This window comes from Globicephala melas, chromosome 19 (genome assembly GCF_963455315.2).
Source record: "Globicephala melas chromosome 19, mGloMel1.2, whole genome shotgun sequence".
Classification (NCBI taxonomy): Eukaryota; Metazoa; Chordata; class Mammalia; order Artiodactyla; family Delphinidae; genus Globicephala; species Globicephala melas.
Genome location: NC_083332.1, coordinates 12300559 through 12321852, shown reverse-complemented (window position 1 = coordinate 12321852; position 21294 = coordinate 12300559). Strand labels below are relative to the sequence as shown.

At 50.6% G+C, this 21294-nt stretch overlaps 1 protein-coding gene across 7 annotated transcripts in view; it reads left to right on the top strand.

The window, feature by feature from the left end:
• The window catches only part of SPTBN4 (spectrin beta, non-erythrocytic 4), a 72589-nt gene that overhangs the window by 44250 nt on the left and 7045 nt on the right, over window positions 1-21294 (top strand). For all 7 annotated transcript variants that reach the window (XR_009560093.1, XM_030874219.2, XM_060289275.1 and 4 more), the window contains 10 exons: window positions 9991-10215; window positions 11055-11144; window positions 13694-13972; window positions 14065-14195; window positions 15075-15279; window positions 15678-16058; window positions 17345-17589; window positions 20328-20466; window positions 20560-20644; window positions 21003-21199. Coding sequence is in view for 6 of the 7 variants with exons in the window: in XM_030874219.2 (XP_030730079.2) it covers window positions 9991-10215; window positions 11055-11144; window positions 13694-13972; window positions 14065-14195; window positions 15075-15279; window positions 15678-16058; window positions 17345-17589; window positions 20328-20466; window positions 20560-20644; window positions 21003-21199 (1977 nt within the window). In the remaining variant the exon portion in view is untranslated. The remainder of the gene's footprint in view (window positions 1-9990; window positions 10216-11054; window positions 11145-13693; window positions 13973-14064; window positions 14196-15074; window positions 15280-15677; window positions 16059-17344; window positions 17590-20327; window positions 20467-20559; window positions 20645-21002; window positions 21200-21294) is intronic.

Genomic DNA, 21294 nt, shown 5'->3' with positions numbered 1-21294 from the left:
CTGGAGGTGTGAATGTAGGAGCTGCGAATGTAGGAGCTGCGTCTCACCTCCCAAGGTGTGACAACTCCTGCCTTTACATCCCAGGAACAATGTCTGAGGCTCTGGGAGGTGAACTAATGGCCCAGGGTAGCCAGTGGCAGAGCTTGGATTCAAATCCAGGTCCCTCAACTCTTCACCACTCCTGCGTAGTTATGCTTCTAAAGTGTCTGGCAAAAAAAAAAAAAAAAAAAAAGTCGGCTGATAATAAAAGCACATGACACTAATTAGTATTTATTCAGTTATCTATGCAGCAAATCTTTATTGAGCACCTAGGCGCTTTTCTGGAATACAGCAGTAAGCAAAACTGACAAAAACTCGTGGCCCCCGTGGGGCTCACATTCTGGCGAGGAAGACGGGCAAAGAAGCAAAGAGCAACAGATCTGAATAGGATGTCAGGGACGTCATTGCTTTCTGTACCCCAGCGGTTCTCAACTGCCTTGTCTCCAGGATCCCTTTACCTCTTACAAATCACTGAGATCCCAAAGAGCTTGTTTGCGTGTTTAATATTTACTATATTAAAAATGAAAACTGGACATATTTAAACGATTGATTTTGTTTAAAAACAACAACAATAAATCACCTATGAACCCCAAAGCATTCTTTTATGAAGAATAACTATATTTTCCAAAACAACAACAAAAAAAATGTAGGCAGAAGATTGGCATCGTTTTCAACGTTGCAGCTCTCTTTCATGCCCGGCTTAAAGGAGCACTGGAGGGAATTCCCTGACGGTCCAGTGGTTAGCACAGGTTTGATCCCTGGTCGGGGAACTAAGATCCTGCATGCCACCCGGTGTGGCCAAAAAAAAAAGAGCACTGGCTTCTCACCTCTGCTTCTGCATTCAGTGTCTCTTGCAATAGCACTGGTCATGCGGTCCCTGCAAAACCCTGCTGTGCACCTGGAAGAGAATGAGAGGGATAAAGGCAAATTAACAGCTTAGTATTTTTTTAAACAATGTTGTAACCTTGCAGACCCCTTGAAAACATCTTGGGAATCCGCAGGAGTACCCGGACCACACTTTGAGGACCGCTGATCTGTGTTCTGTGCCAGCCACTGATAACCTGTCCCTCCTCCCCAGCAGCCCTACGAGGGAAGTGCTGTGGTTATCCTCACTGGACATGTGAGGAAACCACAGCACAGAGAGAGTCCTGGCTCTCCCAAAGTCACACAGCCACCAAGTGGCCATTCAGGACCACATTTAGTTCCCATCCACCCTCCTCCCTCGATACTCCCAGACCATAGTGCGAAACGTGACCCTCTCACTGGCCTCTGAAAAATCCATCACTGCCTGAGGTCCATAGCTGCGCAGGCAGTGGTCACGCAGGGATGACTCGGCCCCACGTCTGCTCTGAGGGATCACCTGGAATATCGGCAGAAACAAGTGGTGGCCTGGATGGTCAGACAGAGGAGGGAGCAAGGAGTAGTAGCAGATAGGGGCCAAGTGATGAAAGCCCTAAGGGGTGGCAGACAGACCTGGGTTCAAATCCCAGCCAGGGCGCAAGTGTAGTCCCTCTCTGAACCTCTGTCGTCCCATCTTAAGTAGGACTGCCTCAGCGCGGGCATCCCAGGGCCAGGTGAAGGTGTGCACTGGGATGTGGTGAGTTCCCAGCAAATGGGGATCTGTGACTGTCAGGATCCCAACAGGAAACAGAAGGCATGCTCCACGGAGGGCGATTTGAAGAGGGCCTATCGAGAGTCTTGACAAAGGTGTGAGCAGGGAATGGGGAAGCCTTGGGGCCGATAGGAGGGAGCTTTACTTCCGGGCAGGGGTGAGGGGGGTGGGGGAGGACAGGGGGTGCAGAGTCACCTGGAAGGAGCGGGGACCCTTAGGCAAGAATGGTCGCTGCTGCAGGGAGGAGCCGGGAAATGATAGGTCCCCTCCGCTGCGTTCACAGGACTTACTTCATGGGTGCAGCCCCACAGGACCCCACACTCGGTTTTATGCTCTGCTCTCCTGTTTTGAAATTCTTTTGGCCGTGCCGCGGAGCATGCAGGATCTTAGTTCCCCGACCAGGGATAGAACCCGTGCCTCCTGCGGTAGAAGCATGGATTCTTAACCACTGGACTGCCAGGGAAATCCCTGTCCTGTTCTGAAATTCTGAACATTTGAATCAAGGGACCTGCATTTGCATTTTGCACTGGGCCCTGCAAATTATGTAGCCAATTCTGAGCCCAGCCAACCTGGAAGCCAGAAGACAGGGGAGCCAGTTGCTATGGTCCATACAGGTCAGCCCACCCGACTCCGCCCCCAGCGACCCCAGGGCACAGAGCAGGATGGAGAAGCTTAGACTGTGGGTCAGGAGGGGCAAATGGAGACCTCCAGCACAGCAGCAACTATTACTACGACTATTCATTGTCTTACGATGATGACTAACTCTTCCTCAGTAGTTTATTTCAGTGAATAAAAGCACAGACTCAGGACTCAGCAGGTGTGGGTTTGAATCAGAGCTCTGCCACTTACTAGGTGTGCGATGTTAGGCACGTGGCTTTGCCTCTGGTCTGAGCCTCAGGCGCCTCCTCCTTGCAAAGGGAAGGACCCTAATGCTAAGCCATTTGGTGACAGTGGGACTCTGGGTGGCAGTACATGCCAAGGTCAAGGCCATGGATGCTGGAGCCTGGCTGCCTGGGGTCAAGCCCAGCTCTGTGACTTACCAACTGGCTAACTTGGAATTATTTCTCTTTTTGTGCGTCAGTTTCTTCTTCAGTCAAATGGACATAATAACAGTAGTGATTTCATACGAACATTGTAAAGATTACAAGACGTACTGCAGGATGTAGTTTCAGAATTGCTGACCCAGCAAATCTGACTAAGAGACAGTTCTCGCTTACAGGTTTTAAATTTTTAATTGTCTTCCACCAGAGGGCACATCGTCACTATACTGTGTTCAAAAGTTGGGTTATTTCTCTGCCTTCCGTAGATTCTGTTATTTATGTGAAATAGTTGTTTCATTTGTTTCTGATTATATTCCAGTTTGGCACGTCCCCCCATCCATGGAGCTTTTAAAAAATGTATTTGGCGGGGCGGGGGGAGGTGCTACATGAGACGTTAATATAGCGCCGAAAGTTACAACTGCCAGTTTACAGTTCACCTGTGACAGATTGCTCGCCTGAGTCCTGATGCCATTTAATGCTCTCGTCCCCAGCAGCAAATGAGAGCTCCTGTTTCCACCCATGCTTGCCAACACTTGGTGTTGGCAGACTTTTTAGATTTTTTTTTCCCAGTCTGGTGAATAGGCAGCATCTCACTGCGGTCTTTGCGTTTGCATTTTGGGTGGAACTGGTGACCTTGAGCATCCTTGTCTCCCTTTTTGGCCATTTAGGTTTCAGAGGGAAGGTTTGGGGCCTCCTGCCCTAGACAAGTGCAGAGCCGGCTCTTCCCTCCACATGGAGGGGGTTAGGCCCACCAAGCCCTGGGGACCAGGAGGTGAGGTCCCCATTGTTTAAGGGAGAGACTGAGGCCCAGGGCGGATGAGAGCCTGCGGGGGGGGGGGGGGGGTCACACAGCGATGGGTAGGCCCAGCACAGGACTCCTGGCCCCTTTCCCCAGCAGAGGGAGCCCGAGGTGGGGAGTGACTCAGTGGGCCAAGGCCCCATATGGAGTCCAGCTGGGCCTCAGGAGCTGCCACTGGGGAGGGGAGCGGCCTCCCAAGGCCCTGCTGTCCCCTGGGGCCTGCCTGAGATCCCAGACACTGTGCATATGCAGGAGGGAGGGGGTCGGTCCAGCCGGGCACATCTCCTGGCTGCTCTACCCCTCAGGGCACCAGGGCCAGGCTGGGCTGGGGGAGGTGCTGGCTCTGGATCTGAGGGGGTGTGGCTGTGAGAGTGATCTCTTCCCCCTCTGCCTCACTCTGGGCCTGTCTCCCAGTCTCCCCCAGTTCCTCTGTGTCTCTCTTTCTCTTAGTTTTTTTCTCTCTCTTTCTCACCTGTCTGTCTGTCTCTCTGTCTCTTTATCTCTCTCTGTCTTACTCTCTCACTCTCTTCTCTCCGTCTCTTTTCATTTCAGTTCTCCATCTCTGCCCCTCTCCCTTGATCTCGCCTCATCCCTGTGTCCTCCTCGTGTCCTTCCCCTTGTCCCCCACCCCAGCTGCTGCAGCAGCCTTCCTGGAACCCCGCCTCCCAGGTCTAGGCCATGTGACCCAGAGTCCTCCTTCAGGGCCTCCTCCAACTGTCCTTGCCGGCTGAGGGGCCAGATGGTAGAGTCCCAAACCCCTGCTTTCCCAATCCCAGGGGTCTGACCAGCTGGCCTGGCTCAGCCATGGGCTCTTGCTTGGGGAGGGAAGCGGGGAGCTGGTCTCCTGCCATCTAAGGGGGACCAGTCAGGGGAAGATGCACGTGGAGTCTTTGCAGCTGCTGAGCTGAGTCCATAAAGACTACCTCCCACCCTAAGCCAGGCTCTTTTCTCTGGCCGAGAAAACACTCTCTTTGCCCCTTTTCATTCTTTGCCCCACATTTCTTCATCTAGCGCATCATGGCCCAGAGTCAGGGGCTACACAGTCCAGGGTTTGAACCCTCGTTCTCCTACTGTGTGACTGAGGACAAGTGACCCCACCTTTCTGAGCCGCATCATCCCCAATTACAGAGAAGCAGAGTGACTGAGGGCCACTAGGGTTTCGTGGTCACTTGGTCCTGGGTTCAAATTCTGGTTCTGGCAGTTTTTACTCTGGACCAGGCATTGATCGTCTCTGAGCCTCAGTCTCCCCAGCTGGAATATGGGAAGACAGCAGGTGGATCCGAGAAGGAATCAGGTTGATGTGGGGGTCAGAACTTGTGTGTCACCATGGGGCAGAGCGCCTGAAGCTCTTTTGGAAGTAGGCTCTTCTGTCTTTTGTTTGTTTGTTTTGTTTTTTACCTTTAATCTCTCTCTTTTTTTTTTTTTTTTGGCCTGTGCTGCGCGGCTTGTGGGATGTTAGTTCCCCGACCGGGGATTGAACCCAGGGCCTCAGCAGTGACAGCACGGAGTTCTAACACTGGACCACCAGGGAATTCCCAAAATACACGCTCTTAAAGAGTACAATTCAGTGATTTTTAGTGTATTTACAAAGTCAAGTGACTCTCACCACTATCTAATTCCAGAACATTTGCATCACCCCGAAGAGAAACCCCGCACCCATTAGTTCCCTCTACTACTCTACTTTCTGTCTCTACAGACTTGCCTATTTTGGACATTTCACATAAATGGAATCGTACAATATATTGTCCTTTGTGTCTGGCTTCTTTCACTTAATGTTTTCAAGAATCATCCCTGTTGTTTCTTTGGTTTTAACGTTTAAAGCTAGTTTACTTTTTTTTTTTTTAATGTTAACCTTTCATACCAAGAGAAGCAGAAGAGCATGGTGACCAACCCAACAAACAAAATCAACACACATTTATGGAGACTTACTCTGTGCCAGGCATGGAGCCAGGAGCTGGGCTCCAGTTGTGAACCATACGAGCATCCCCATCTTCCCTGACCTCATACGCTGTTGTGAGGATTAAACGAATTCATTCTTGTCAAGCGCTTAGAGCAATCAGGGTGTGTTACCCATTATCGCTGCTGTGGCAGGAAGTTCAAACAGAAGGGTATGATGTGTAAAGTGAAGTCTTCCTTCCTCCTCCACAGGCAAGTCCCACTCCGCAGGGGTGTAACTGCTCTCAACTGTTTCTGCTCTATCCTTCTAGAAATATTCTCTGCAGACCCACACACATACACATGACATACAGCCTATAGTGAAGGTTGCCTTTTCACTTGACAAAACACCCTAGGCATCCTTCCTTGTCACAAAATCGAGGATAGAGTCTGTCCTTTTAAACTGTTGCATGGTATTCCAGGGGTAGTTTGACAATGTCATTAACCAGCCTTTGAGAAACCTTCGGGCTGTTTTCAATCTTCCGCTAGTATAAATAATGCCACAACAGACATCCCTGTCCATATGTATTTGAGCCTGTGTGCAAATATTTCTGTAGATAATAATCCTCAAAGTAAAATTTGGGGACCAAAAGGTGTATGCATTAAACTTTTTCATAACTATTGCCAAGTGTTCTCCTGAAACGGCAGTGGACACACTTGCAGTGTGAGAGCCATCCATCTCCCCACATGGCTGACGTCATTAGGTATTAGCAAGCTTTTGCATCTCTGCTAATCTGAGAAGTGAAAGATACTGTTTTGTAGTTACTTGAATTTGCATTTTCCTAAATATTGAAGGAGGCTGAACATCTTTTCATGTGTTTAAGGACCATTGTACTTCTGTATCCTTAGCCCATGTTTGCAGGAAAGGATACACATTAAATGGCTGTTCAAAATACGTGGCATTTTTGTAGAAGTAGAAAAGCGGCAGCGCCTGGAATTATTCCATCTCGGGTCACGCGGCCACTTGCTGGGGAGGTGGTAGAGGAGTTTTCATTTCATGGGGAAGTGGAACTTATAACCTTCATATTTCAGACTATATTTGAAAGTTTCCTGAATTCTAATGCATTTTTAGTTTTCTACACATCACAACAATGTTCTTCTTAGCGAAAAAGTTTGGGGGATGACTATTTCATTTTTCTTTGATTTCTGCCACTTATAATTGTGCCTTTAAAATTTTTTCCATTGTACATGGTTTTGACTTGTTATAAGGTTTGATTTTTACCCATTTTTATGACTCCTACAGATTGTGAACTGTATCAGCTGGGATTCTTTGGGGTGCAGTTCATAGGACTTAGGCTAGAAGGGGACAGTGTTGGCTCACATAGCTGGAAGATCCAGGGGGTATGAGCTTGGGGCATGGCTGGATCAGTTCCTCAAATTACATCCTCAGGAATCTCTCTGTCTTTGTTTCTGCACCCTGCTTTTCTCTGTGTTGGCCTCGTCACTGGGGAGCCTGTTCCCTCCTGGTGGCAAAATTGTCTCCAGTATCCCAGGTCTGTGTTCTTCTACCTTTAGGAATACGATGAGAAGGAGACCACCCCTTTTGAGCTCACACACCTTTCCAGCAAAAGTGGGAAGAGTTTTCATTGGCTGATCTTAGGTTACATGCCATCTCTTACCCAATCCTTGTGGCCAGGGTGATTCAGTGTTTCTCATTGACCAGGCCTGACTCACATGGCCATTCTTGGACCGCTTGGTTTCATCAGCCCCTTAGGAAACTGTAATAGTTTTCATTGGCCCAGCTTGGGTAATAGGACCATCCCTGACCCAGTGTTCTGATTGGCCAGGTTTAGAACATGTGGCCACCTTGGCCCTCTAGGTTTTATCAGTTCCTCAAGAAGTTCAGGACCTGAGAGTGGATTTTCAGGTGCTGCAAAGGAAGGGACGGATGTTAGGCAGGCAAAACCAACCCCTCTGCACTACAGAACCTCCCAACAAAAGTCTTAATTTGGTTCTTAAGTTTCCAGCTTTGGGTTTCAGTCTTTTGCTGTAATCTGTTACCACTTAATTTCATTATTTTGTTTTCTTTTCTAGACTTCCCCCATCTGTTTAGAATCACACAATACATAAAATTTGGGGTGGGGGGAAGATCCTACTAACCTAGATATCTTCGGTAAAACAAAGTCTCACTTCAGCGTGCCTCCGGATCCCACACTCCAAAGGGGACTTCAACTATTATTTGGTGTGCATCCTTCTAGATCTCTTTCTATGTGTTAATAGATGTGCCTATGTGGATTACCAATGGTTTCCTTTTCTTTGTATTTCATGCTTAATTTAAATTCTTGAATAAATAAATATCATGGTCCAGACATCAAAAACTATCTAAAAAATCCTATGTGAAAAGTTTCTCCTTCGTCCCTGTCCCCATTCACTAAATTCTCATCCCCCCAATAGGTACCATCTGTTATTAATTTCTTGTTTATTCCAGGGAATTTTTATGCATGTGTAATCCACTACAAATATCTATTCATAAGTAGGTTCTAAAATTGTTTTCCTCTTAACAGTAAATCTTGGGTATTATTCAATACTTATGTGGATTTGTTTAACCATTTCAATCTTCATGAGCATCGAGGTTGTTTCCATTTTTTTTTCCCCCATTATAAGCTCTGCTATGATGAGGTCTTTGGACAAACATCTCTGCTATGATGACCATCCTCAGACAAACATCTTTGTGCGTATGTGCCAGTGTTTCTTTTTTTTATTAATTTAGTTTTATTATTATCATTTATTATATTTTTGGCTGCGTAGGATCTTCGTTGCTGTGCGTGGGCTTTCTCTAGTTGCAGCGAGTGGGGACTACTCTTCATTGCGGTGTGCGGGCTTCTCATTGCGGTGGCTTCTCTTGTTGTGGAGCACAGGCTCTAGGCGCGCAGGCTTCAGTAGTTGTGGCACGCGGGCTCAGTCGTTGTGGCTCGCGGGCTCCAGAGCGCGGGCACAGTAGTTGTGGCGCACAGGCTTAGCTGCTCCGCAGCATGTGGGATCTTCCCGGACCAGGGCTCGAGCCCATGTCCCCTGCATTGGCAGGCAGATTCTTAACCACTGCGCCACCCGGAAAGTCCCCGTGCCAGTGTTTCTTTAAATACATTCCTAGAAGTGCAAGTACCAGTGCTGGATCAAAGCATTTTGACACGTATTGCATTTGGATAGGACCTGCCAAACTGCCTTCCAAAAAGGCTCTACTAATTTACACCACCACTGACAGTGGCTGAGTGTGCCCATCTCCCTGGATCTTTGCCAACACTAGATATTATTGATCTTTTAAATTTTTGCCAATCTGATGAATAGAAGAGGATACCTTGTTTTAATCTGTATTATCCTGCTGATTAGTGAGACTGGGAATCTTTTCGTGCACTTATTTTTTCTTCTTTGTGTTGCCTGTTCACATCTAATGCCCATTTCTCTTTTGGGCCATCTCTCTTTGCTGATGTCATTCATCTGTGCATTGAACAAACCGCAACTGAAGGCCCATTACATGCTGGACACTGTTCTAGGCACTTGGGAATACAGAGGTGAATTGACACAGCCTCTGCCCTCATGAAGCTAACATTCCAGAAGCAGGAGACCAATTAAAAAAGGCTTCACAAGTAAAGACAGTTATCGGATGGTGGTTAAGTGCTGCAGAGACAAAGGAAGCAGGATAAAAGGGAATTCTTTTACTGTTAAAGAAACTAGTGCCTTGCTCTAACACATACTATTTTTCCAGCTTGTTATTTGCCTTTAACTAAATCTAGAAATTTAGGTTGTTGCAAAAGTATTTTTTTAAAAACAAAAGTATTTTTTGTGGCCAAATTTATAAATCTTTCCCTTTACGGTTTATGTGCTTGGAAAGATTTCCTCCATCCCAAGATTATAAAAGCATTTGCCCCGGTTTTCTTAGTATGCCTTATGGATTTACTTATTCCACTTAAGTCTTTAATCCATCTGGAATTATTTTCAGCATAAAGAGTGAGGAAGGGATCCAGCTAAATTGGTCAGCGACTTGGCCCCTGACCATTCATTGAATAACCCATCCTTTCCTCGGAGGTTGGAAATGGCATCTATAAACTGTATGAATTCTCCTGTGTACTTGGGTCTGCTTTTCCACTTTCTGTCTATCCCTGTGGCACATCAACCATTATAGCTTTGTATTTATTTTTGATATTTGGAAAGGTTGACTCTTTGGACAAATTACCTAACTTTTCTGGGCCTCAGTTTCCTCCTCTGTAACATAGGGATACCACCAACCTCGAAGGGTTTTTCTGAGAACTAATGAACTAATGGGCCACTTTAGTCCAGGGGGTCAGGAAAGACTCTTTGAAAAGGTAACAGCTAAGCTGAAATCTGATTGACTGGGAAGAGCATGCCTGGTAGGGGGAATAGTTACGGCAGAGGCCTTGAGACAGGAACTAGCTTAGTGGGTTGCAGGATCAGAGAGGAGGGCAGCGCTTCTGGAAGGAATTGGGCCAGGGGAGGGTGGAATAGTGGGCCTCGACCAGGGGTTTGGCTGTCACCATAAAGGTACTGGAGAGCCACAGCGGGATCAGGAGGGAGGGTGGGGCCTGCTGACCCTACCCTTGTCCCTACAGTCGATGGAGTCTCAAGTGGAGGAGTGGTATCGCGAGGTGGGAGAGTTGCAGGCGCAGACGGCGGCGCTGCCGCTGGAGCCGGCGAGCAAGGAGCTGGTGGGCGAGCGGCAGAACGCGGTGGGCGAGCGCCTGGTGCGTCTGCTCGAGCCGCTGCAGGAGCGCCGCCGCCTGCTGCTCGCCTCCAAGGAGCTGCACCAGGTGGCGCACGACGTCGAGGACGAGCTGGTGAGGATCCGCGCGGGGATCTGGGGCGGGAGGGGTGTGCGAGGGTGGGGCGGGGCATGAGGCCAGAGGCGGGCCAGCCGGCAGAGGGGGTGGAGACTGGGATGGGGGCGGGGCCATGGGACTTAGGAGGGTTCAAGGGTGGAGATGGCTGAGGGACCTATCCACTAATAAGCAGATAGACTCAGTCATTCAGTCCTTAAGTTTTTCACTTACTTATTCACTCATTCATTCACTCTTCCACATTTCATTAACACTTTCAATCACTCATTGATTTATTCATGAAGTTATTGATTTATTCATCCACTCATCCTTTATTCATTCTTTCACTCATTTATTTATTATTCACTTACTCACTTGTCACTCATCCATTCATTTCCTCATTCAGCCATTCACTAATTTGTTCATTCAGACTTGTCCTAAGTCAGTGACAACCCAGTGTGGTTAGGAATGTGATGCGGGAAGCAGGGGGCTGTGAAAGCCGGGAGGAGGCATCTGGCCAAGTTCAAAAGTCAGGGAGAGTTTCCTGGAGGAGGGGATGTCTGAGCTGAGACGTGAAGGAAGAGTCCATTTGAGGGAGCCTGCTGAGGGAGTGGGAAGGGAATTCCAGGAAGCAAGACCTGCCTGTGCAAAGGCCAGAGGTAAGCGTGAGCCTGGCTCGCGTGCAGAGAGCAAGACAGAACATGTCCAGGGAGGAGGCTGAAGGCATGACCAGACTTTTAGGCGAGGAAGGGCCTTGGATGCCGGGGAGGCTTGCATGCTTACAGTTTAGCTGGGAGGGAGGGGTCCTTGCCCTGCTCCCTGTGTCCTTCCCGTGACCTTATCCCTGATTTCCTCTCCAGGCATGGGTCCAGGAGCGGCTGCCACTGGCCATGCAGACAGAGCGAGGCAGTGGTTTGCAGGCCGTCCAGCAGTACATCAAAAAGAACCAGGTGAGCAGAGCCACGTCAAGGGAGTGGGTTAGGACACATTTGGATACAAATGATAGAAAACAGCTCAAGGTGGTTAAAGCCAAAGAGGGGAATTTATAGGCTCTTGTAACTGCGGAGACCGTGGACCGCAGATAGATGCATCAGGTGCTTCCAAGACGTCATGAATCTCTCATTTCCATTTTTTTTTTTTCCTGTTAGCTCTGTTCTCAGGCCAGCTCTCCTCTCCTGCTGGTAAAAGAACTCCAACAGATTCAAGTTTATATCCCACCAGTAAAGCTGAAGAGAATTTTTCTCTCTCAGTAATTTCAGCAGTAGTCCCAGGAATAACTCTTTTGGGCTCAACTTGAGTCACATGTCCACACTGAACTAATCATGGTGGTCAGGGATTTAGACAGCTCTGAATGGCCTGGTCTGGACTAAGGGCTCGCCCTTGGAACCTGTAGGTGGGGTCAGCCTTAACTTTATCTGGGCTGAGATGGAGACAAGGGGATTCCCCACATGAAAATTAGGGTCCTGTGACTAGAAGTAAGGACACTGGCTACTGGGCCACGAAAAAGAAAACAACAAACCAACAAGAACCGCAGACACCTATGCGGAGAGAGGACAGAGATAATCGGAGGGCTGACACCGACACCAAGCACAGTGGGGGGCTTCTGAGCCGCTAAAAATCTCTGGACCTTTATTTACTTCCCTGAGACTCAATTTCCACATCTAAATAAGTAGAGACTTGGTCTAGAGCCGTGGTTCTCCAGTTGCTTAGGGAACCCTTTTGCAGAGGAACCCAATGGCAGAGGAACCCTTGGATCAAAGCCACTCTCTCACCAAAGCCCAAAGTAAGACATATATAAGAGGGGTAATAATAATACAGTGATGGGACCTCCCTGATGGTCCAGTGGTTAAGACTCTACGCTTCAAGAGGGAGGGGATATGGGAATATATGTATACATATAGCTGATTCACTTCGTTATACAGCAGAAACTAACACACCATTGTAAAGCAATTATACTCCAATAAAGATGTTAAAAAAAAAAAAGAAACTCCCATCCCCCCCAAAAAAAAGACTCTACGCTTCCACTGTAGGGACACGCACAGGTTCGATCCCTGGTCAGGGGAACTAATATCCCGAGTACCACGCGGCATGGCCAAAAAAAAAAAATAATAATGATAACAATAATAATAATACATTGATTAAAGACTTACTGTGTGCCACATACTGTCCTAGGAGGTTATATCAGTTATTTAATTTAATCTCCACAATAACCCTGTGAGGTAGGTATTGTCATTACCACCTTTTATTTTTAAAAAAATCTAAGTTGGGAGAATAGGGCATTAAAGGATGATGGGAAGGTGAGTACAGAAATTATTTTGGAAAGATTCGTGATTATGCTGCACTTGGTGGAATTCTTTAAGAGGCTGGAGTTTTGCTTTGAGTTTTGTTTTTCTATCTTGATGAAAATACTCCTGGCTGTCAGCAGTGTTGGGAACAAACAAAATTGGCCCATCGTTTTCACAGTTGAGGAAACTGATCAAGGGCACTTAATGCTTATAATTGGGGGAGCTCAGCTGTGTGTGTGAGAGAGTGTTGGCTACCCAGGGGCTGTTAAACACATACTAGCCGCTGGTGTTGATTGAGCACCTACTGCCTGCTGGACACGGTTCTAAGTGCTCCACAGGACAGCAACCCCACAAGGTAGATATTAGGGGGCCACCACTAGCCATGTGCCTTCAGCAAGTTCCTCAACCTCCCTGTGCCTCAGTTTCCTCATCTGTGAAATGAGAATGAGAACGATGTCTGGCTCCTGGCGTTGGAGTGAGGAGTAAATGAGTGGCTGCAGGGAATTCCCTGGCAGTGCAGTGATCAGGGCTCTGCGCTTCCGCTGCGGGAGGCACAGGTTCGCTCCATGCCATGAGGTGTGGCAGGAAAAAAAAAAAAAGAGTGGCTACATTATGCAAAGCCCTTACTTAGCAAAGTGTCTGGCAGGCACTTGGTGTTGGCTATTATTATTAACTCCATTTACCAGTTGGGGAACCGAGGCATAGAAGAGGTTAACTAAAGTACTCAGCAATTACAGAGCTGGTGGAGAGAACCTTCTGGGGGCGACAGAAGAATTCTGTATCCTGATCTGGGTACACAGGTGTATAATGTGTAAAAATGTGTCGAGCTGCACCCCTAAGATTTGTGCACTTCCCTGTATGTAAATGATACGCATGTAAATGATACCTGTGTTTAGGTCTGTGTTGCAACCATTAGGGGGGTAATCTTGCAATCATCGGGCATCTTGTTTGAGAGCAGAGTCTCTGGATCCAGCCTCCTGTGTTCAAATCCTGTCACCCCCTTACTAGCTGCTTGTTCTCTGGCAACATACTTCACCTCTCCGTGCCTGTTTTCCCACCTGCAACGTGGGGGGGGATGAGTGAGCGAGGACCCGCAAAATGCTTAAGTGGTACCCGGCACGTGGTGGGCCATCTGCGGCTGTTTGTTATCCTCTCCTGGGCGGCGCCAGTCGTGGAGGTGCCCTCTGAACGCTCCTCTCCACTCCCACCCCCAGGGCCTGCGGCGGGAGATCCAGGCGCACGGGACGCGCCTGGAGGAGGTGCTGGAGCGCGCGGGCGCCCTGGCGTCGCTGCGCAGCCCCGAAGCTGAGGCCGTGCGCCGCGGCCAAGAGCAGCTGCAGAGCGCCTGGGCCGGACTGCGGGAGGCGGCCGAGCGGCGGCAGCAGGCGCTGGACGCCGCCTTCCAAGTGGAGCAGTATTACTTCGACGTGGCCGAGGTGGAGGCGTGGCTGGGCGAGCAGGAGCTGCTCATGATGAGTGAGGACAAGGGCAAGGTGCGCCCGGGCTGGGGGTGCGGGGGGGCCTGGGGGCGCTGGAGCCCGGGGCCGGCCCCTGCCTCCTCATCGCGGGCGCCGTGTGCCCCCAGGACGAACAGAGTACCCTGCAGCTGCTCAAGAAGCACCTGCAGCTGGAGCAGGGCGTGGAGAACTACGAGGAAAGCATCGCGCAGCTGTCGCGCCAGTGCCGGGCGCTGCTGGAGATGGGGCACCCGGACAGGTGGGCGGGCGGGGGATCGGGGCCACGCAGGGGCGCGGGGCCGCTTCTTAGGGAATGATCCAGCAGGATCTGGAGCTTCGCTGTTGGAAATTGGGGCAAGGCCAGGATTGGACATTGGGGTGGGGGTGGGGTCCCTCACTGCCCCGGGCTGGTGCTTTCGGATTTTGGCAAGTGGCTGGGGGCCGGGAAGAGAGGAGCGCTGCGCAGGGATGTTTGAGGGGGTGGGGCCGTGAGCACTAGGATTTGAGTGTAGGGGAGGGGGGTGATATCTAGGTCTGAGGGGAGAAGTAAGAGCTCAGGACAGAGAAGGGTCCTCTCCCTAGGACAAAAAAGCCTGGAGCACTGGGATTGGGCATGGCCTGAGACCTCTTGGACAGCGGGTCATATGGCCTCCCTGAGTTTAAGTGCAGGGCCCACATCTAGGAGGCTGGGCCGAGGGGTGAGATCTGAGACAGAGGCACAGAGCTAGACCTTTGTCCGCCTGAGCCTGGAGACTGGGACTGGAGGTGAGGTGGGTTGTCTGGGGGCCCAAGTAGGGGGTCTGGAGTCCCACTCAGGTCGCTGGAGGGGCCAAGTGTGGGACCACGGACTGGAAGGCTGGGAGGGGGTGGAGGGAGGGGGTGATGAGCTTATCAAGCTTAGGAAAGCAGAGTTTTCCCTGAGCACTGAGATGCAAGTGCTGGGTTGGCTGCATCCAAGGCTTGCAGAACAGAGTCCCGCGTGAAGGAGTCTGACGGGACTCAACCTTGCCTGAAGGGTGGCCTGCCTGAAGGGTTGCACAGCTCTGCCCTGAGCTGGGGCGGGGTGTGGCAGGGGGTCAGAGCTCTGTCCTGGAAGTCTCAGGGGGCTCCATCCCTGCCCCTCCCTGTCCCCCAGCAGCGAGCAGATCAGCCGGCGGCAGTCTCAGGTGGACCGCCTGTACGTGGCACTCAAGGAGCTGGGCGAGGAACGCCGGGTGGGCCTGGAGCAGCAGTACTGGCTGTACCAGCTCAGCCGCCAGGTGGACGAGCTCGAGCACTGGATCGCAGAGAAGGAGGTGGTAGCTGGCTCACCTGAGCTCGGCCAGGACTTTGAGCACGTCACGGTGAGCAGCATTAGGAAGGAGCAATGATCCAGTGGCCGCTGTGTCTGCTACTAAGGATCTCTGGGCCTCAGTTTCCCCATCCATCATAGGAGAATTGTAATAGCACCACCGCATGGCTCTGTTGAGACACAGATGGATTAATATAACGTAAAGCCCTTAGGACAGTACCGAGCACACACAGGGCCTAACACAGCGTTAGTTATTATTCTTGTCGTCTTATTTTTATTCTTGTTGTTACTATTATCGCTACAGAATGAGCGCTCAGTAAGTGTTGGGTATTTTTTGATTGTCTTCATTAGTGTTGTTACTGTTCTCACCTGCCACAAGATGGTGGGCTGGAGGGGGCTGGCGTGTACGGCACCTTTGCCCACGCTGGGGCCCCCATTTCCCTGTGGCAGGTGCTGCAGGAGAAATTCTCGGAGTTCGCCAGTGAGACCGGCACGGCAGGGCGGGAGCGGCTGGCGGCGGTGAACCAGATGGTGGACGAGCTGATCGAGGGCGGCCACACGGCGGCGGCCACCATGGCTGAGTGGAAGGACGGGCTGAACGAGGCCTGGGCCGAGCTTCTGGAGCTAATGGGCACACGGGCCCAGCTGCTGGCCGCCTCTCGGGAGCTGCACAAGTTCTTCAGCGATGCCCGAGAGCTTCAAGGACAGATCGAGGAGAAGCGGAGGCGACTGCCTCGCCTGACCACCCCTCCTGAGCCGAGGCCCAGCGCCGGCTCCATGCAGCGGACCCTGCGCGCCTTTGAACATGACCTGCAGCTCCTCGTGTCCCAGGTGGGGAGCTGGCGGCCAGGAGGGACAGGTGGGAGGGCCTGGACAGTGTGACCGAGGGATGGGGGCAGCAGAGCAGGCAAAAATCAGGCTGTGGACCACATTGAAATTAGGTGGTGGGATAGATAGAAAACAGACCACGGAACAGGGAGAAATCACACGATGCGGCAGGTGGAAGACGGACTGATGGCATGCTGCATAGACTCAGACAGTGACGGAAGAAAAGTGGTATAGCATGCCTGATAGAAATTAGACAGTGTTTCCAGTGGAGATTGGCAGGGGTTCTCCTAGAAACTGTTACCCAAATCCAGATGGAGAGTCTAAAAGGAATTGCGAGGGCATTGAGAGAAATTTGGCTGTGGGGCAGATAGAAATTAGGCAGCAGGTCTCTGACAGAAATCACATGATTTTCCTCGAAGAAATTTGGTGGGTTTGGATTTGATGAATGGAAATCAGAGCTAATAGGAATCAGGCAGTGGGTCTGATAGGAATTAGGAGGTGGATCTGAGACATCAGATGGAAATGAAGCTGTGGGCCTAATAGGACTCAAGCAGTAGGACCGAAGGAAATTGGGTTGCAGGTCTAATGGAAGGTAGAAATTGGACAATTATTGTATGTGCATCGTACAGATGACTGTTAGAAATCAGGCAGAGAGACTGATAGTGATTACATGGTGGGTCTGATACAAGTATGGTGGTCCCGCCAAAAGAAATCAGGTGGTTGAGCTCGTGGAGAGTGAGCAGTGGGTCTAACACACACAGCAGAACCAACGGAAAGTGGGCAGGAGACCTGATAGTAATTGGATAGCGATTCTGAAGGAAATTGGGTAGTAGGGAGTGGGTCTGAAAAAAATGGAGTGGAAAATATTGGACAGCATGTCTAATAGATGTCAAGGTGGAGGAAGGGTTTCCTGAAAGAAACAAGATAGAGGTGGGCCTGAAAAAATGAGGTGGCAGACCCAATAGAAATAGAGCTCTCAGACTAAAAGAAATCAGACAGTAGACTGAAAGAAACCTGATGGTAGGTGTAAAAGAAGTCAGAATGCAGGTAAGTCAAAGAGACAGCAGGCAGCAGACATGAGAGAAATATGGTAGTGGGTTTAAAAGAAGTCAGAAAGTGGGAAAGTCAAAAAGAAATCAGGCAGCGGATAGGAATGAAACCCAGTTGGAATCTCCAGGGTGCAGGCTCCTTACTTCTTTAGGCTCTGCATCCAGACAGCAGATGGGGGAAAGAGAGGGTGGAGCCTGGACCCCGTGGAGGGCTGGTGCTCGACCTGGCATGCCCCTCAGGTACGGCAGCTCCAGGAGGGGGCAGCCCAGCTGCGGACGGTGTACGCGGGCGAGTACGCGGAGGCCATCGCCAGCCGGGAGCAGGAGGTGCTGCTGGGCTGGAAGGAGCTGCTGGCAGCCTGCGAGGATGCCCGCCTGCACGTGAGCTCCACGGCTGACGCCCTGCGATTCCACAGCCAGGCCCGTGACCTGCTCTCCTGGATGGATGGCATCGCCGGCCAGATTGGGGCGGCTGACAAGCCCAGGTGCCCCTCATCCCACCTCGGGCTTCTTACCTGCCTTTGGGCAGCAACCCCCAGCCCATCAGCAGTCCCCTTCCCATAAAAGAAATCACAATAGCCAATACCTGTGTAGCACCTCTGCCCACCATGCACGGTTCCACATGCTTCTTGTGTTTTAAGACCCCTTGTCAGGCCTGGCATTGGGGCTCAGAGCACAGTGCATCCTCCTGCCTTTGTGGAGGGGTCGCAGCATAGGATGGGCTGACTCAAGATAGGGACAGGGAGGTGTACTGGAGGCTTAACCTAGTAGGCACTGACTTATTGCTCACATAACAGTTCGATATAAGTATCCAGCAGAAGCCTGTCCCACGGTGATTGGGAGCCAGTGTTCTTCCATCATCAGCCCTGGGGTGATTTGCTGGACCTTCTGCATCCAGCTACAGATGAGAAAAAGAAAGTGGGAGGATACCGTGGGAGCTTTTAGGGATTAAACCTGCACTCACGTTCTGTTGGCTCAGTGGTCCCAACCTATCTGCCAGGGAGGCTGGGAAATGTTAGCCCAGCAGTGCGTCCAGGAAAACAAGGGCCTGGAGAGTGGTGGATACATAACATTGTTTCTGTGAACTGTAGGCCCTTGAGCCTGCATTCGTTTACTCAGCAAATATTTACTGATGCCTACTGTACGCCAGATGGTGAGCAAGGTCCAGCCCCTGCCCTGATGCAGCTTACATTCTGAGGGAGGAAGCAGGCAACAGATAAGTAAATAAACAAACACGTGATGTTATTTCAGAGAGTAATAAAGGAAAAATAGAGCAAGGTAAGGGGACCTGAGTGAAGTGATCGTGAGTTGGTAAAGTTCTGGGGGGAAGGGTCTTCCAGGTGGAGGGATCAGCAAGTGCAAAGGCCCTGAGGTAGGCTGTCGTTAAACATGTTTCAGCAAAGGCTAGGTGGTCCTTGTGGCTGGATGGAGTGAGGGGGGAGAGTGGGGAATGGTAGGAAATGACGTCAGAGGGGCCATAGGGCATGGTGAGGAGTTTCCCTTTGCTTGGAGTGAGATGGGAGCCATGGGAGAACTTAGGGCAGGGGAGTGATGTGATATGATACACATTTGAGAAAGATCACTCCAGGTACCTGTGACAAGTCGATGATGGAGAGCCAGGGTGGAAGCAGGTAGGCCAGTCAGGAGGCTGCCGCCATCACCCAAGTGAGAGGTGATGTTGGCTTGGCCCAGTGTGGCCGTTGAAGAAATGAGGCAGCATGATTGATTTTAGGAATTGAAAAAAATCTTTTCATTATGGAAAATTTCAACTCTACACAGATGTAGCGGTAACACATAGGGAACCCACGTGTGTACAGTGAACACCTGGCCCATCTTCATCTATACACTCCCCCACGTCCCCTCCACCCTTGACGGAGTTATTTTAAAACAAACCTCAGATTTCATATCATTTCACAGAGTATGTTTTCAAGTTATGAATGTCCAGTCTTGACTGATGGATTAGCTTAAGGGGCTGAGGGAAAAAGAGGAGTCACGGATGAATGATGGGTGAATTTACTGAGGTAGACAGTTTCAGGGAGGGTACATTTGGGAGATAGGGGAGAATCAGGGAGATTGTTCTAGGCATACTAAGTCTTAGGTAGGAATCATTACAATGTGGGACCATCAGAAATAAATTTGGACATATTAAGTCTTTTTTTTTTTTTCCCCTGCACCGTGTGGCTTGTGGGATCCTAGTTCCCTAACCAGGGATCGAACCCAGGCCCTCAGCAGTGAAAGCGTGGAGTCCTAACCACTGGACCACCAGAGAAGTCCCTGGACATATTAAGACTTATAAAGCTACACTTGTTGACTGACAGAACCTTCAGAAATTTGGAATTTGCTTTGACCGTATAACAGCTTAGAACGGCACTGTCCAATAGTTATACAATGCAGGCCACAGATGTGAGCCACATATATAACTTAAGATTTTCTTGGGCTTCCCTGGTGGCGCAGTGGTTGAGAGTCCGCCTGCCGATGCGGGTGACAATGGGTTCGTGCCCCGGTCCGCGAGGATCCCACGTGCTGCGGAGCAGCTGGGCCCGTGAGCCATGGCCGCTGGGCCTGCGCGTCTAGAGCCTGTGCTCCGCAACGGGAGAGGCCGCAGCAGTGGGAGGCCTGTGTACCGCAAAAAAAAGAAAAGATTTTCTTGTAACCACATTAGAAAAAGTAAAGAGAAGCAAGTGAAAATTAATTTTAGTAATTCATTTTATTTAACCCATTATACCCCAAATATTGTTACTTCAACATGTAGTCAATATTAAAATTATTGAGATAATTTTACCTTCTTCTTTATATTAAATCTTCAAAATATGGTGTCTGCTTTACACTTGAACACATCTCAAGTCAGACCAGCCACACTTCAAGTGCTCACCTGCCACACATGTCTAGTGGTTACCATATGGGACAGCACAGCCTTAGGTTAGAATCATTGGTTAGTGGAAGCTTCAGAAGTATAGCTTTAGAAAATTAGAAAAATTGGATCTTCAAATTCTAGGTTAGAATCACCAAAGTGGGACATTTTAGCCCTCTGGGAAAGTTGGAATCATTGAATCAGTGAAGAAGATTGGCCCTTGAGAACTTGATCATGGGAGGGGGGTGTCCCGAGGTGGTGTGGAATCCCAGCTCAGGGATTTGGGCTTATCAGGAGCTGCGTACGTGGAGGGGTGGGGGAGGTCGAGGGAGGCGGCCCATGGCTCAGATTCCTACCCACCACCCACTGTAGGGACGTGTCATCGGTGGAGGTGCTCATGAACTACCACCAGGGCCTGAAGACTGAGCTGGAGGCACGGGTGCCCGAGCTGACAGCCTGCCAGGAGCTGGGGCGCTCTCTGCTGCTCAACAAGAGTGCCGTGGCTGATGAGGTGGGAGGGGAGCAGGGGTCTCCCTCTGCCATCTATGCCCATCGGGGTGGGAGCCACCCCTGACGCCTCTCCCTACCCACCCGCCACTCCCAGATCCAGGCACAGCTGGACAAGCTGGGAACCAGGAAGGAGGAGGTGTCGGACAAGTGGGACCGCCATTGGGAGTGGCTGCAGCAGAGTGAGTGGGGCCCCAGACACACGTGGCTCAAGGGCACAGGGATATGCCCCGGCGTGTCAGGAAAAGCCCAGAGGGTGACAGTCATACTTTGCACACCCCATGGGTCCTCAGCAGCAAACATGAAGGCCTGGGAGGGTGGACAAGGGGGCTGCCCTATCATTGACTCCCTGATGGCAGACACCTAGGGGAGAAGCTGGTGCCCTCAGAAATAGCCCCCGCCTCTCTCCTTCCTGCAGAGCCCAGAGCGGTCAGGGCTGGGAAACCAGAGGGGGTGTGGAAGGCCAGAAAAAATAGCCAGTGCCCCTGTGAAGGGCCCACAGGTGCCCCCAGCACCCTTACCCCAAATGTCTCTCCTCAGTGCTGGAAGTGCACCAGTTTGCCCAGGAGGCAGTGGTGGCTGATGCCTGGCTGACGGCCCAGGAGCCGCTCCTGCAGAGCCGGGAGCTGGGGAGCAGCGTGGACGAGGTGGAGCAGCTTATCCGGCGACACGAGGCCTTCCGCAAAGCGGCTGCGGCCTGGGAAGAAAGGTTCAGCTCTCTACGGCGCCTGACCACGGTCAGCACCCCATTTCCTGCCCCAGCGCCCCTCCCACGGCTCCACACCCATCTCTCTGTATGAGACAAACACAGGGGCTCAGCGCTGTGTTGAAT